We start from the raw sequence: 18,316 nt of genomic DNA, 5'->3' as shown, positions 1-18,316 counted from the left end.
GGGAGGGTGTGGAGGACTGGATGAAAGAAGATGAAGGGGTTAGGCAAAAACATTTATATATAACAGACACAGACAATAGTGTGGTGACAGAGAGAAGGGAGGTGGGGACTAGGTAGAGGTGGGTAGAGGTGGGCAAAGGGGGGTAAAATGGGGACGAAAAGAGACTTTGCTTGGGGTGATGGGCACACGATGCAGTGTGCAGATGATGTTTTATTGAGTTGTATGAAACCTTATGGTTTTGTGAACCAATTTCATCCCAATAAATTTAATTAATAAAAATAAATTAATTAAATAAAATGAAAAATAAATAAATATAATAAAATACTCTGAACTCCATTCTTTCAAGTTCAATAATCTAATAAAAAAATAAAATTGTACCAAGTTAAAAAACATTTAAAATTTTATGATTTTTAATCTTTCTTAACTGTAGATCATTTTTTAAATGTATGTTCTTGAATTTGGAGCTAAATTTACATCTCAGATGCTACAAATATTCAAACTAATTATTTCACAATGAATGTAAATGACATTTTAATTAGGAATGCATCTCCTGGCAATTAAGATTCTCTTTCTTCTCTTAGCAATTAAAATGGCAAGGCATATTATTAAGGTCCCACGATTCTTCATACCTCTTCTTGACAATTACCATGAAAAACATTAAAGACAAGATTCTAGCTGTAATCTATTTACTGAATATTTGGTAGCAGGATAAACACTTTCTCTCCCTTGCCTAGTAATTTTTCATTTCATGAATATCACCTATTAATCATTAATGTAATTTGTGCTCTCTGTCACAAAGTTCAATTTTTCACTTTTATAACTTATTACAATCAATTGCTTTTGTAGAAATACAAGTTGTAGGGATAACTTTAATTAAGAAATAATTTTTAACCCATTTATTCATGATATAACTTTAATGGTCAGAATATTAAATAAAAATGGTTGATTCTAGCAGAAAATATTAGTGCTGAAAACATGAGACATCTAAAATTACCATAAATTGAATATATTAATATAACAAAGATACATGCACAAAACTGCTTATACTGCTCTCGGGGTCAAAGAATAAAGGAAGCACTTTTATTTTTAACTTTTAAATATCAAATTTCTAATAAAGGGTATTATGAAATGACTTTTATGTTCTTTGATTTTCTTATATCTCCAGCTTTTTATAATATATATTATCATTGTAATAGAAAAACATCTGAACATTACATGGAACATATAATATATATATGTAAAATACTATATCGTAAGTTTAAAACACACTATTTATTTGTAAGTCACTTTTAATTACCTATTGTTTATTAATAGTTACCATGTGTTGAGTGTTAACTATATTCCTAATAAAGAATAAGTAATTAGTGACCCTCACAGCAACCTTTTAAAAGGCTGATCATCATTATTCCACTTTGCAGTTAAAGAACTGAGGGACAGGAGGTTAAGCAATTTACTCCACAGCAGCACAGGGAAAGGACCACAAGTAGTCACACTGTGCATTCTAATCACTCCAACAAAAGAGTACTTCTTTGGCATAACACTGTCCTTTAGTAGTTTCAATCATGCCTTACAAGATTTCATCAATTATTCATATTTTTCACTACAAACACATCTAACACTTTCATTCTCTCAGATAGTACTTAGTAGCCTAATGGTTAAACGCTTAAGAGAACACAGTGCAGTTAACTAAGTATAAGTTTTAGAGAGATTAAGCAGATACCGCCAAATGTCCATAACTGTGTCTTGCTTGAGGTCAAGGCAAACATATGGGAACTTGTTTTCCTTTGAATAAAAAAGGTATATTTGTGTCTAAAGCAAAGAGAGGCATTGGGAGAATGACAACCGTATCCATATTATCTGCAGTATTTGCAAATGTAACATTTATTTTCCTGTTTTTTGTAACTACCTTATACATTTTACACTGCTTCACTCATTTCAGGTCCAGCCTTTATTCATTTTTTAAAAACTGAGATACAAATGACATAGGGCATTGTATTGGTTTCAGGTATATAACAATGTTTTGATATTTGTATATATTGCAAAATAATAACAACAAGTCCAGTTAACACCCATCAACATAGTTACAGATTTTTTTTTCTTGTGATGAGAACTTTTAAGACCTACTTTCTTAGAAACTTTCAAATATGCAACACAGTATTATTAAAACAGTCATCATACTGTATACTGCATACTCACGGTTTACTTTGTAAGTGGGAATTTGTACCTTCTGACTCCCCTCACCCAGTAATTCCTTCTGCCTTGGTCATCACTGTCTACCTCAGTCTAGAAACCTATCTGATCGCCAGGTTTGATCAGCTTTCCTTCTATAACTTTTCACATTTCATCAGAGGAGTTGAGCCCTTTTCATCCCTCTTAAATATGTGCCATATTTTTTCAGTTTAATAAAACTCATAAACACATACAGTTATCACAATCCCCATCTATAGGGACAATATTTTTCAGTTAACAAATGTGGTTCTCAAATAGTCATAACATTCTTTTTGTTCACTGACAGGGTGACCAATAAAAATTATGCTCAGTTGCTTTGGGCAACACCTTTGTGTGTGCATTTAATATCTTCAAGGAAGAGTAAAGAAGTTTTAAAAGCTTTAAAAATTGTCTGATTTTTAAATTGTTTTGAATTCTCGTATAAGGGTTTTTGTTGTTTGTTTTATTTGTTGTTCCACTTACTTATGCATTCATTGGTTGCCTCTTATATGTGCTCTGACTGGGGGTCAAACTCACAACCCTGGCACGTCGGGGTGATGTGCCAACCAACTGAGCTACCTGACCAGGGCACTGGTATAAAGGTGTTTGGAAACAGCTTTAAATCACCAGTTACAACAGATTCTGTGACCCACCTATTTATGATGTCTTTCCAACCAGGATGTCAAAGTTATGGAAGAAGCAATCAAGTATTTGATGATCCATGACATTCTGTATATATGATTATGTCCTATTTTGCCAGCTTAAATTGTTTTCTTTTATTGTTTTCTACATTTTCTAGCCTATGCCATTAGGTTAACAGTATTTCTATTTCACTGGTAGAATTAGCTCTACTCTATCTAATGTATTTCCAGGGCTGATTAATGTCTCTTTTTAAGCATCACTATTTTCATAGTAAATTTCACCCATTCACTCACTTCATTCAAAGGGTCTTGCACATGGTAATCAATAAAGGAGTTTTGAATGACTAATTTGATTAAATCAAGCATGCATTCAGTGCCTGGTCAAACGATGTTGAATAGTAACCTCCAGTCTACAAGGAGTTAATCTTAGCTGGAGAGACAAGGGTATGAAGGATTATAATTCTGCAATAGAGAACATTCAGGGAATTTGGGAGCATAGATTCTGGATGTGTGAGTTAGCCTGAAGTGGATACATGAGGAGTATAAAAGAATTTTCATATTGACTCAATTTTAAAGTACATCAACAAATTATTAACATTTGATGTTATGTACTGTGTTCTAAAGCCTACAGACAAAGTAATGAAGTTAGAGTCAATATCCCTGCCTTCAGGAGACAATAATATAGTCATGGATCTGACACATATATCAGAATATATAAGTATCAAAAAAAGACAGTACCTGGAGAACATTATGCTAAGTGAAATAAGCCAGTCAGAGAAAGACAAGTACCATATGATTTTGCTCATACATTGAATTTAATGAACAAACTGAACTAACAAGCAAAATGGAGACAGATTTGTAGATAGAGAGCAGACAGATAGCTCTGGTTGGGGTGTGTGTGTGTGTGTGTAAAAAGTAAAATGAGAAAGAGCTCATGGCCATGAACAACAGTGCAATGACTGCGAGGGGAAAGGGGTGGAGGTGTGAAGGGAGGTGAAAGAGGGTACAGGGGTGCAAATGGTGATGGGGAAAAAAGATAGTATGTAGTTAAAGACCAAAAAGAGGGCATGGGCTCTCATAGCTGGAGTAAATGTATATTGGTACAACTAATGGTAAAACTTGAAAAAGTTTAGTATTATCTTATAGGGATACTTTTACATTCTCATCAACTCAGAAATCCCTCTTAGGTACACACTCAAGAGAAAATTCACATATGTACCAAGGGACATGCACAAGCTATTCACAATAGCACAGTCTCAAATAACAAAAATCTGGAAATCACTCAAATGTCCATTTTAATAAAATAGTATATTTTAATAGTATATTTTATATTTAATTACATTTAATAGAGTATTTTAATAGTATAATTAATACGTTATAGTCTCTTATAGGGAGGCATATTATAAAGATTACATATATATACATGAATAGATCAATGTGGCATGTACATTGGCCAAGGATTATGGCTAATCAACTCTGTGCATTGCATGTACTGTAAGAGAAGGGGGGGAAGGTGGATAGGATTTTGTAGCAAGACAGTAGTGCATGGTATCAGTTAGCCTTTGCTCTTTAACATACCACCCTAACACTTAGTGATTAAAACAAGTATCAATGATTATATCTCATCAATCTGTAGTTGACTAAGCAGTTCTACTGATCTGATCAGGGCTCTGCATGACCTACTCATAGGTCTGTGGTTAGTTACAAGTTGGCTAGTTGGCCTCATTCATTTTATCTGGGCTCACTCATGCCTGAGACCTTGGCCAAGATGACTGGGATGAGTCAGTTCTGCTCCTCCAGCCCTTACATATCCTCACAGTGAAGGCAGAGAGCACAGGTGCTTTTTTAAGCTTCTGCTTATGCCAACTTTGCTACCGTCATGGGGCCAAAGCAAGTTACATGGCCAAGGCCAAAGTTCAAAAGTACAACATAGGTACAGGGCAAAGGGTATGGATTTAGGGAGCCAATTTATACAGTCAACTTACTGTAACGTGTATAAACAATCAATTTTCTAAATAAATTTATCAACTCCTTTAGTGTGGCAAAGGGCAGGTCTTAAAAAGTTTTATATAAGGAAGGTCCTAGGGCCTAGGCAGACAGAAAGGAGAGAGAAAGCCCATGTTTCTTGTGCCTGTACACTATATAGTGAAAAGAAAAATGAGACAGGGAAGGCAGGGGTGTGAGAGGCACTCCAGAGATGAGGAGAATATCTAGGGTAGAGGGGCTTTCTGCCTCACTTCCACTTCAGATTCCATCAGGGAAGCCAAGGGGGAACTGTCCCCCTGCGGCAGAGGGAAGGGGAGCCTCTTTCGATTCTTGTGGTATAAAAAGGACTTGGCAGTTCCCTCAAAACCAGGGGGTTGGGGACAAAGGGACTTGGCAGTTAGTGTAAATCTGCCCATTAGGAAAATTAGATTACAGAGAAAATAAACTATCTTTCTTGGCAGAGCTGTACTGGTGTGAGAAAATGTTTAACCTAATACCTAAACAGTGGGGTTTGGTTAAGAAAGAGTAGAATAGGTTTGGTTAGTAAAAGCAAGTTCAGGGAATATGAACTGATTGCTTTGGCTGAAGTTGGGCGGGTTTGTTGGGTATAAAGAGGAGAAAAGGTTGAAAAGACTGGATGGCGCCAGATTTTTAAAGAATTTGAATGGTAGGTTAAAGACTGTGAATTGAATCCCATAAGCAGCAGGGAAGCACTAGAAGTTTTTTTGTTTGGTTTTTACCTTCCCAATATTTTATTTTATTTGCAAAGTGATGTGTTTCTTTTTTGTTTTGTTTTGCTTGTTAAAATTTATCTTTATTGTTGAAAGTATTATAGATACCTCCCTTTCCCCCCCATTGATCCCCTCCACCCTGTACCTGTCCTCCCCCCAGGCTTTTTTCTTAATAGAGATATAATGTAAATAGTATCCCTAAGTTCCTTAATGGTGTAGAAAGGTAAATATAGGAAAATAAGTACAAAAGCCATGGAAGTTTTTGGTTTAGTTTGGTTCCTTTGATAGAGCAGAGACTGAACTGGAGTTGGCAGAAAGAATGGAAAAGTATTTATCTACGGGAAACACTACAGAGAGAGAGGGATTAACTACTTTGGGTGCCTAGGAAGTGGGCAATTAAAGACAAGCTAAAGATCAATCTAACTGGCAGAAAGGCTAAAGCTACCAAGTTTCACAAAGGTGGAAATAGTTGACATTCAGATTTTCTCTAACTGACCTTTGGTCTATTGCTGCATCCTTTGAATCCACTGTCAGAAGAATTTTTTAAATTCCAGAAGTACTGTACTGATACATGAAATAAGCAAAGGCACTAAAATATATATTTGTATTTTTACAAAGGCAACAAACTACTTTTTTTAAATCATGAAAATAAGATGTACTTTTCCTCTCTCAATTGAATAATAATATACTATCCTTAAGGATATAAATGATTCCAGGATGAATGATTAGACATTTTAATACTTTAAAAACCCTTTGCTCTCTCTGTTCATGTCATCAACACTGGAATTAATTAAAATTAGTTAAAATTGTGATAATGATTCTTTTTATAATCAGAACACACATCCATTCAGCTAAAGCTCATTTGCTATCATCTCCATTATCATTAACTTACAATGATTTTCAGGCATTTCAGATGCAGTCTAGGTATGGAGCTGTGGCTGCCCGTTACATTCTGTGACGAATGCCCCATTCTGCTAAACTCTAGCTCTGCTCATAGCAGATGAGGCAACAGTCCTTCTGACAGTGTGTTATCATTTATGAAAAGAATGCCAGAATTAACTATGTTGTTAGACGTTGGGACTACTTCTGAAGAAACTTAACAGTTTGTGTTTTCAGACACTACCCCACCTATCACTCCTTCCCACTAACACCCCTTTTCCCTTTGGGCCTCATGTCCCCTAAGCGATCTTACTCCTTTTCTCAGGGCTTCCAAAGGCGGCGGCCGTGAGGGCCACCTGTGTTGACCAAGTTCTGCTCCTATGGCCCTTCCCTGCTGCCATGCTTCATGCTGCTTTCTAATTAAGTCATCCTCAGACTCCTCAACTTCTGCCTCATTTTGACCCACAGCCACGCCCTGACCCTTTGAAATCTTTAGGAATCTGACAGCAGTCAGCTCCTCCTTCTGCTTACTCCCTCAGCGTCTCTTCCATTTATGTACAGGCCCAAGCTTGACCTCTCTGACTGGTGAGCAGGGCACTGGTTCCCTTTAAGTTAGACAAGTCCCGGACGATTTCACTCACATGTGGAATCTAATCTAATGAACAAAATGAACTAGCAAGCAAAACAGAGACACTCGTAGATAGAGAGCAGGCCGACACCTGCCGGGGGAGGGGCAGGGGGACCGGGTGGGGGAGGGATGAGCAAAAAAAAAAAAACAAAGAGAGAAAGAACTCATGGACATGGACAACAGTGTGGTGATGGCCAGGGGGCGGGGTGCAGGGAGGGAAGGTGCAGGAGGGCATGGGGGGATAAATGGTGAGGGATGGAGACTTGAGTTGGGGTGGGAACACACAATACAGTGAACAGAACATATGTATGTAGAATTGTGCACCTGAACCTATATAACTTTGTTAACCAGTGTCACCCCAATAAATTCAATAAAAAAGAAAAACAATTCTCGTCATTCTGCTTTGTCAGTTGTTGAGAAGGATATTTTCATGAAGTTTTCTGTGCCTATCTAAATGGAGTAAAAGTGTTCACTAAATAGAACTGACAGAATAAACTCTGAAACAAATACGGCTATTTCAAGTCAGGAATCACCATAGGAGAAAGTAAATGACTTTTAAGTCTACAAAAATAGTATATACAAAGCTCAATCTAGTTTTCTTTTTGGCCTTTAATAAGTATTGGTTACATAATACATCATTCTTATAAGTGAACCCTGAGATATACTCCTACCCACAGGAAAAATTGCTAAAACTTCCTCCTACATATCACAGGAACGGTCTAAATATAAATGTTGACAGACAATAGATAATATTAGAAATTTACTTTCTCCATCATACTTAGGCAAAAAAGTCATTTAAAAAGCAAGCCTCACTATAGAAAATAATGACTTTGAATTCAAAATTTTTGGACAAGAATACATTTTTTTCCATAGTATGGTCTTTAGATTTCCGGTCATATAGAAAATTTTAGAATAATGAAGCTTACTGTCATTCATTTGGGGGCAATAATGTTTTCATGCATACTCTGACAAACTTATATTCCAGTATCACCAACTAGATAATGACATAACTTGAAGCTTATTTCCAAACAATTCAACACTTATTTTAAATAGTAAAAGCTGTGACATAAGGTCTGCATTCTGTTTTTTTCTTTGGAAAATAAAACATTTATTCATTCATTTGTTCAACAAATATTTATTTAACTTCTACTAAGTGGTAGGCAGTTTTCTAAAAACTGGGTTTAAAATGAGCAGTGAATAAGACAAGGTTCCTATCCTATTAAAATTAGATTTGGTCGGAGATCTAGTCAGCAGTAAATCACCTTAATGGAGATAAAATTTTAGTTGGTGAGATAGTCAATAAATAATAGCCCATAAATATAATCTCAGATACTCATAAAAAAGCTTAAAAAGAATGAAGCAGGTTAAAAAGAGAGCTGACAGTGAGGAGAGAAAGGCACAGCTCTATGGAGGGTGGTCTGGATGGACCTCGCTGTAGCGATGACATCTGATCAGAGACCTGACAGGAGTGAGGGGAGTGAGTGTGGGGAAGAGCATTCTCTAGCAGTGTCAGCAACTGCTGAGGTCCTGTACTCGGGACCAGTGAGAACGTCCCAGCAGCAGCTTCAGAGCCTCCATCTCAATGACACCAACCTCTCCCAGAGATTATTTTCATAAAAAATAACTTATGCAATTAGGCTAATTATTCAATTATATGAATGTCTTGGGTGTTTGATAACAACAAGATAACTTTCTTTGAGCTAGTAAGTATTGAGTAAGCTATCAACCCTACCTTACATTAAACATGTATAAACTATAATTTAAAACACACAAAATAATAGCTGAGATGAAATTAAAACTAATGTGTTTGGAATGTAAAAATTATTGAGACTAACAACTTACCAAAAAGTGGACAAATGTGAATACTAGCAAAACCTGATAGACTGTTTAAGTGCTATGTAGGATCAAGTAATACTTGTCTAATGATTTAGGTAAGAAAATTAAAAGTAAAACTAGCAATTGCACTAAACATTCCAAAGACACTCCTAGTTATTTAAAATATGTTTTGAAAGCATCTGCCATTTTTAATGTTAGACTGCTTTGGGTGTAAATACAGGGAGAAGTTCTATCTTATTTTTCTCACTTGCTATGAAATAATCTCCAAGTGTTGTTTTTCAGAATGTGAACTTATTTTATCTCTCAGATAAATCATTCAAGTCAGCTTCTCAGGCATGATTAAGAGCTCTTATGTAATAATTTCACTTTTCTACCTTTGGACATAAGGAAGACAGCAAAACATACACAGGCACACAAAGTGAAACAAATACCACCAACAACACCTACATACATAATAGCTGTCAAACAAAAATGTAAAACTAAAGCCAATGATTAAGCAGAGGGCCCTAGTGAGGGATATAGCTTTTATACTCTCTGGCATTTACTGAGGACTTATACACTTCTATTTTCCCATTTAACTTTAACATTGTCTTTTGAATATAATCAAATGATATGATTAAAATCAGGTTTTATTATGGGGATATGATTTTTAAAAATAATGTTTATTTTAATAACAACTATTACTAGTTAATTGAGCACTTAGTATGTAACAAGCACTGAGCTACATGCTTTATGAGTATATCTAATTTCATACTCAGAGCAACCTAACTTTATGGTTGAGAAAAGTGAGGCAGTGTATGAGGAGTTAAGTAACTTGACCAAGCATGCATAAAAATGGCAGGGCTAGAATTTGAATCCAGGTCTGCCTTAGCTCCAAAGCCTGTATTCTTAACCATGTTGTATCTTGCTTCCTGTTTATGAAGATGTCCTTAAAGAGAATAATGTGGCTTGAAAGTAATTTAATTTTTAGCACCCTGCCCAGGAATATGAACATTTCCATTTTACTTTCCTTAAGAGAGATCTAATTTTAGGTTTAAAATAAAGAATCAAAAGAAATAGATTTCAGAGCTGTGAAACACCGAAGGAAAGATGAAGAAACTAAGGCGGTACATGGCTACAGACCCAGAGCAGCAACCTGCCGGCAGAGCAGGCTGGAGCCTAGATCTCCCAGTTTCATGAGTGCCTGAGAAGGAGAGAGAACGGGATCAGAGATTGGGGTGAGGGGTGTAAGATGGAATTCATGCTCTAATATTTTTTTAAGTGTTTTTTTGCTCTGTTTCATATCTTAGTTTGCTTATTTTTCCTTCTTTTACTAGTATCTCAGCTCAAAGATGTATGTTTTTTAGGGTTTTATCAATGGCTAAAACATATTGCATATTGCTGTGAGGAAGCCAGGATTTGAAGCTCTGGCCCCAGAGCTCACATTCCTAAACTGCCTTGCTCACTTAAAGACTGGATGGATCTTAGCTATTGTAAATTTCTATCCAAGTGCCCATCAGTAGATGAGTAGATAAAAAAGCTGTGGTATATTTACACCATGGAATACTATGCAGTTGTAAAAAAGAAGGATCTCTTACCCTTTGGAACAGCATGGATAGAACTGGAGAGTATTATGCTTAGCAAAATAAGCCAGTCAGAGAAAGACAAGTATCACTTGATCTCACTCATATGTGGAATATAATGAACAAGATAAATTGATGAACAAAATAGATCCAGAGACATAGAAGCATGGAACAGAGTGACGAATCTCAGAGGGAATGCAGGGGGTGGGGGAGTAGGTAAGGAGAGATTAACCTAAGAACTTATATGTATAAATGCATATATAATCCATGGACACAGACAAGAGTATGGGGAAGGCCCAGGGGGGTGGATGGGGGTAGAAGGTATTAATGGGGGGGGGGGGAGATATCTGTAATACTTTCAACAATAAAGGGAAATTAAAATAAATAAATAAATAAAACTTCAATGCTCACCTTAAGGAATGCTCTCAAATGAATTTCCCTAATAATCAGATTTTGTGTAAAAGAAACTTAAGTATTTTTATTTTAAAAAAACACAACTATTTGCTTTTTAACTTTTTAGTGTGATAATTACATTCTTTCATCATAAAAGTTGTACAACTACATCAAAGAAAATCTGAAAACCAGAAATGAAAATTTTACCCACAGTTGCATTATTCTATATAGCACGTTTATTACACTTATTTCTTTCTGAATTTTTATATGCATCTGTTTTTTAATCCTCACCATCAGAATATAAACAATTCTATAATGTATATTTTTCAAGTTAACCTTACATAAAGCCTATTGTTTCAGCCAGACTTCATACTTCGTTTTCTTGCCTTAAGAAAATTCAAATAAATCCCAAAATCTGTCATCTCTCTATGTTGCCCCCACTTCTCCCAAAACTCTGTACATACTATATCGGTAGGGCATGCTGTGGAAGGAGGGGAAAATGCTCCTGGAGAGCTAAGGGAGGAAATGATTTGCTGAGTCATGAATTCCCAGGGGGCTTAGGAGCCATTCACATTTTCTAGTCCAATGTCTCCTTTAGCAACTGATGAAATCAAGGCCAAGAAAGATGTAGTGACTTACCCAAGTTAGTGAAAAAACAGACCTAAGTACAGGTGTCTTGGCTCTTAAACTAGTACATTCAACAAGTATCAGGAATGAACTAAGAATAAACATCTCTCAATAATCTCCAACTTTTTCTTGACCTCCCAAAGTGCTCGAGTACTTAACAAGCCCAAGGCTTGTGCTTTGTTAACTCAGTGTTAATATTCTGCTCGACGTGTGCAAAAAAATAAAAAGTTTCATTGTGTCAGTACATACCACAAAAATTTTACAGTGAGGCATGGATTAAGAAAGTGAAACTATTCTATAATTGTATACATAAAGTGGTTATAAAATCTTATAATATTCCTAAATAATTTTCACCATAATTTTTTTTTAAAGTAGCTCAACTTAAAACATCTTGCTGACCCGGCTATTTCGAACCAGAACTCACCCATGCAGCTGGCTACTTTTCTGTTGTGACCAGTCAGCAAGGTGTTTAAAGTGATTTAAATTAATGTAAGTGCAGACATGAGTTATGTCGTGAGCAGTCAGCGAGGTGTTTAAGATAACCTATGAATATGGTCTGTGGTTTCTGAAAGAAAATGAAAAAAGGAACTCATATCCCCTTTTTAACTTTTTGCCCTCAAGTGCCTTTGTTTAAGATGCTGAGATGTGATTTTTAAGGGTGTCTAAAAACAGAAGAAAGCCATTACTTCACACATGAAAAGTAGAGAAGAAAATAATACATGTTAAGATGTTACTCCCTTGGAGAAAAGTCTTGAGGGTAAAAGGGTGCTGAATGGAAAGCCACATTTCAAGTTAACATTAAGGACTAATTTATTACAGGAGCAATCAGAGAAGTTTTGCAAAGTAATATAAATTAAAGCATCTAGTTTAATGATCATTAAAGCTATGTTTGAAAATGTTTCTATCATCATTACACAATATATTAATCACTAATAAATTAAAATGAAAAACAGTGTTCTTAATGACTTAAGTTAGCATTCAGAAAATGACCTAAATGTGAAAGCATTTGGGAAAAAAAGTTGGCTTTGTGACTACCTCTTTTTGTCATTCTACAATGAATATATCAATGTTTATAAAGTACCACAGATGCAATTCTCTTCTGAAAGTTGTATTTGGGAAAAAAATCAATAATGTGTGAAGAATCTAGCAAACCCTTTGTCAGAAGTTTGGACAAGGCAGCAAGAAGAGGCATTTTTATGAAATCAGGATAAGCCAAAATGAGGGAAAATCAAATTGGGAATGCAAACAGACCTATATATAGGCCCAGGTGACATCCGATGTCAACATATGGCTATTTTAGAGAAGGATGTGTAGGAAAGTCATTCTAAAAGGTTGATTTAAAATGAGAAATCAATTTTTCCTGGGAAAAAACAGACTCGGACCCTCTAAGCAAATGTCATCTTGAAAAAAAATAATAAGATTTTCTCCTTCCCTTGGTCATCAGACTGTCCTTTAAATTGAAGATCATAAACCTTAAATCAGAAATAAAACAATGCAACTTGATTAGAATGCAGTCATTTCACTTTATGAGCAAATGCCTTGTTTGAATTTTAAGCATGTGACTAAAAGTTTCCGTGGGCATGACAGAACAGCCTGGAAACGCCTGGCTGGCCCCTCTCCATGGGAGAACAGGGGATCACAAAATGAAGGCAGCTCTGTGCTTGTCTTGTTCTTCCTGCTGGAGCTGAACTGTTGTCCCTCCCCTGCAGCAAGAGGTGGGCCCAGGACCTTTTATGCCTTTATGATGTAAATTAAATGGAGACTTTATATACGACAATTTCAAAATATTTCAATATTTCTATTTATTTAACAAATGTTTAAATAGTCAAGTATGGCTCTGCATAAAAAGAAATACGAAATTTATATGACAGTGATAAGACTACAATTTTATCTTACCATTTCTTAACTGCAAAACAATTCTATAGTTATATATTCATGAAGTTTTCATTCATTTTTAACTGTAAAATAACCAGTTGCCTGCAGACTGCTGATAGGTCCTGGTCAAAATGCCTCCACATATTTGTGACAGCCAATTTAATTTTCTTTCCATTTTCAATGCAGTTTTAACTGTCATAACAGTCATTTGTTTTATTAGTTCCATTTTATTTTGCCTTTCTTTTGGTTTAGAAAATATCATTTGAATTAGGAAAATGTTACTGAATAAAAACGGGGATAGTATTTCTGAGATTTAAGTTAATACTGTTACTTAGCCACTAGGCTATGCTAAAGGATAGCCCATTTGTTCAAGAACACCACTGTCTTCCAGCTACCTAAAAAAACAGGAAAATAAATTTGAAAGCTGGATATGAATTATGTAGCCATTAAAAATCTAGCTGGTAATTCATTTAACAGATTTATATGAGTTAGTTTATATAATTACTTTATATGACATGCTCCAAAAGAATAAATGAACTCATTTTTTAATTTTACCAAATATGTCTTGTGGTAATGTCTAGTGTGATTTTAAAAGAATGAAATCATCGTTATGTTTATTTTATCCAAATTAAATATCTATTTTCATTTGCATGTAGTCAATTCTATTTTTATAAACTATAATGTACACAGTCACAGACTGATTATCAGAAACATGAGCTTTAAGTCATATACTTTTTCTTTCAGCTTCACAAAAAGGTCATTTTAAAATGCAACAGTTGAGAACAAAAGCCATTTATTTCATTCATCTTAGGTACGTTTCACATTAAAATTATACTCTATCCTGTATAAATTGTGCTTAGATCCCTTTCGGTTTCAACTTATGAACACAGCTTACTCACTCTCATTACTTTTCCCTGAACACTCTGAGGAGCACACTGCTGTCATGTGCATCATCATCATTCACATCTATTCTTGATCACACACCGTGGGAGGCACTAGGGCTCACACAGGTCTAAGAAACTCAAGTCTATTCAGGAACACACACAAAAATATAGATAACATTCATAAAACACATTTATTTAGGGACAATACAGGTGCCATTTATGTGATAAATGAATAAAACAGAATACGTGTTAAAACAGTTCACATAAGGAAGATATACATGCTGCCCACCTTATAAAAACAGGACATAGGTTTTATGACTGAAGTCCCGAAGGATTTACTTCTGAAGTCTACTTCTGAAAATGCTCTGAAGACAAAGATCCATAACCCTCCAACTTACTGATTAATCCACTTGACAACTCTATCTGTAAGACTTTGCCATATTTTAAAGATATATTAATTTTTTTAACTTGTCGTCTCTTTTTCAATTATTCATTATTCATCTGTTAATTATTCATCATAAGATGAATAATTGACATAATACAATCGAGTCTGAAAGCAAAATGCTATTAATCTACTATGTACTCCTATTAAATTATTGCTTTGGCATATGATAGAGCACTTGGAAGAAAAAGGTTAGTTGAGTTTCTCTTCTTAAATGTAACTGAGTTCAGTAAAATCTATTTATGAAGCACCTCAGAAAAAGATGAATACGGTTATGATGTAGGTCAAGTTATGTTTTCTCATATACAACTATACACAAGGGTGATATTAAAAATACTTAAAATTTACCACACAGGAACTGAGAAAGCCAAACTGGTGGGAAAGCACCTGCACGTCCCCGCGTACAGGGATAAACTGCCATTAAGGCAGGTTGAAAGCTTTCAGTTCTGGTTGATCATTCTCATTATGCCCAACACTGGCATTAAATAATTTGTGAGTGACTATTATAAACTATTATAACATTCTTAATTATTCTACATCACAAATCAACTCTAGAACTGAAGTCACAGGTATTTTCTACTCTAGAATTCCTTCCTTTTACATGCATAAATTGCAGAGCTCCCTGAATGTCTGGAAATGCCTGTTAGCATCTATTAGCAATGGCAAATAACAACCAATGTAGCTGGGATCGGAATCATTCCTGATCTGAACCCAAGGTGAGATCTTGAGCTTTGTAGATTAAATTGAGAGACTATGATGTATTCTCTTTGGTAATCCCCTCCACCTTGGGCAGATGTCAACTCCAGAGCCATTCTGGGGGTTCTAAGTTAGTCAAAGGGCACTGAGATATGATATAAGTCAATTCTCCTTAAATACAAAGGAGTGATTTAAGAAGAAAAAGAAAAAAGAAAGAAAAACAAACACACACACAAACAAAAATCAAGTCTTGGAAGGGGGCCGAGTTATCCTGCCTTCCTGGGATCATTCATTCTAAAGCAAGAAATTGCCAAGGATTAGAGGAGGGCTTCCTTTCCACAGAGGCCAAAGGTTGAAGAACTTGCCATATGCTTGACTTCATGTTCAATATTGGTTCTTAAGACCACCTGAAGGCTTCAGGGGTTCTTCACCATGGTACTGTATGCACAGATTAAGGCTATCTTGGTGTTATAACACACAAGTTTCCATTTCTTGTGCCATTCATTAAAGAAACTGAGTGAAAACCAGGGCAGATAGAACTGTAGTGCCTGGAAAATATCACGTTCCCTTATGTTTAACTTTAGATAGAATAGTCTCTACACATTTCTAATCACTTTAGAGAAGCAGTACTCAAACTCTCTAGTCTCAAAGTTGCTCCAAACTTGTCATTATCATCCACAACTCCTGCCCACGTACATGCTCTGTCATGTGACTGGAATGCCCTTCCTCCCTACTGCCCACCTGCTGAATTAATACTTCAGATTTCATCTCAAAAGTCAGCTGTCTTATGAGATTTTCCTAAGTCATATGAAAATTTTCATGACTAACTCCAGCTGGAATCCTGCGTTATTTTCCCCAGTTCTCAGTCCTCCCTTACAACACTTATGACCCAGAGTTATAATTATTTGTACACAAGCTTGAATCCCTGACTAGCCAGTTCCTTTAGGCCTAGCATGGCATCTCACTGAGGTCGGTTCTGGTTTCAACAGAGTAAGTGCTCGATACAGGTCTGCTGCATAGTCAATGGTGAGCAGGTAGATGGCTGAATGAAAGAAATAATTCTAAACATTAAATCCCAGGAATTCCAATTGCATTATGAGTTGAGTCACAGTTAGTCTTTACTTTGCATTACTACATTAAAGATGCCATAACATGGGCTACCCAAATCACTGTTCCCCTCAGTGAGACTAGTTCTGATCTGCGAACACTGCCCACCCATTTAAGAAAATTGGTAACACTCTTTCCTTAGTGGCTAACACCCCTATGCTGGGATTTGACTGTAGTGAGTCTTAAAATGTTAACTTGAAAAAGATCTGGGTTTTTAAAAAAATAATTTTACTGTATTCATGAGTTCAGACCTGTTACCTCCCAGCAACAAGAGAAAAAGAGCCTTGGCTGAGATTACTGTCCCATGGCAATCCCAGGAGACAGTCCATGCACTTCAGGCTTATGTGCCAGCATCAGTTTCCTCCAGCATTTAGTTTTTCAACCACAAAGTAGATGAACACTCACATCTCGTCTATCAAAACTTATACAGCCTCCTGGGTTATATCCGAACCACTTTTTAGATATAACATATTATATGTAAGTTTAACTATTCCTGGGACCTGACTGCGAGGCTTGTTTCAACTATTGTTGTATCTTGAAAAATATTACTTAGACATTAACTCCAGATATCACTGTTATTTATCAATATAAGTGATCTGTAATAGCAATGCAATCAAATACCAATATTCTGTTAGCATGCAAATAGTTATATTAACTAAATAACCATATATACTTAGCTATGAAGGAGCCTACAGGTTTAAAAAATTGAGGGGGAAACTCCATGTGAAAGCCTGATACACATGCTGTCTCAAAAATTGGCAAAAGTGATACACTGAAATGAAATCCAATAACTAAACAGAAAAACAGCTTCAAGTATACACTCACCCACTATGTTTCATATGTGGTGGTTTATCCATTCGCACAGCCAATTTGATTTTTAAGTCAGAATCCTGGCTATTTTTTGGAACTATCATTCGGTGAAACTCAGCTGACTTGGAGCTATTAGAAGTTGGGTACAATATCACCTATAGGAGACAAAAAAGAAAGCATTTCAGTGCAAATTACAAAGTGCCTAAGGATTGGAACTGAAATATTTTCTATACATTTTCCTGTTTGAAAAACAGGTGTCATGACAAAAGCTGCCTAATAAACCATCTCACTCTCACCACAGCAGATGGGTTTTCAAACACAGACTCATCTATTTTTTTGACAAAAATGTGTTTTCATATGACCACGTAACAAGCTTTCGTCCTGCCCTAGCCAGGTGGCTCAGTTGGTTGGAGTATCATCCATACACCAAAAGGTTATGGGTTTTCCCCGGTCAGAGAATGAATGGGAGGCTGTTGATTAATGTTTCTCTCTCTCTACCCTCTTCTTTCTCTAAAAAAATCAATAAAAACATGTCCTTGGGTGAGGATTACAAACAAAACAAAATGAGTTTCCTTCCTGTGTCACTTCATAATGAATTAATAGCACAACCACTACAGCTGAATTGACAGTTGAAAAATATTTCATAGACACCTATAATTTCAAGAATACTCTAAACTCTTCAGGGCAAAGAAGTTCAGAAAGAAATATGCTTTGAAATTACAGACAGCATGCTTAAAAAGCAAAACCAATTATTTTAAGCAGCAAAAATACACCTCATGTTTTAATATTTTCACTGAGAAACAGTATTAAAGAAAATCAACTCAATTAGAGGTAGAAAAGACTGATCATAGCGCATTTTCTGCTCTAGGTCAGTACCAAAGAAGCATTTTCCACCCTGACTACATGTTTTCAAAACTATAAAGATGATGTTATAATGACTAAAACAAAGTAATTATTTTTAATAAAACTGCCAAATTACCAAGTGATTATTTCACAACACTCCAGCTCTAC

At 35.7% G+C, this 18,316-nt stretch overlaps 1 protein-coding gene across 7 annotated transcripts in view; it reads right to left on the bottom strand.

Annotated features, from left to right (window-relative positions):
* The window catches only part of CADPS2 (calcium dependent secretion activator 2), a 536,766-nt gene that overhangs the window by 225,116 nt on the left and 293,334 nt on the right, over positions 1-18,316 (bottom strand). For all 7 annotated transcript variants that reach the window (XM_081147044.1, XM_081147045.1, XM_081147046.1 and 4 more), the window contains exon 8: positions 17,321-17,460. In XM_081147044.1, the coding sequence (XP_081003170.1) occupies positions 17,321-17,460 (140 nt within the window). The remainder of the gene's footprint in view (positions 1-17,320; positions 17,461-18,316) is intronic.

Source organism: Miniopterus schreibersii (genome assembly GCF_964146895.1).
Source record: "Miniopterus schreibersii genome assembly, chromosome: 9".
NCBI classification, from domain to species: domain Eukaryota; kingdom Metazoa; phylum Chordata; class Mammalia; order Chiroptera; family Miniopteridae; genus Miniopterus; species Miniopterus schreibersii.
Note: the sequence above shows the minus strand (reverse complement) of the source record. Positions and strands in the feature narration are given on the sequence as shown.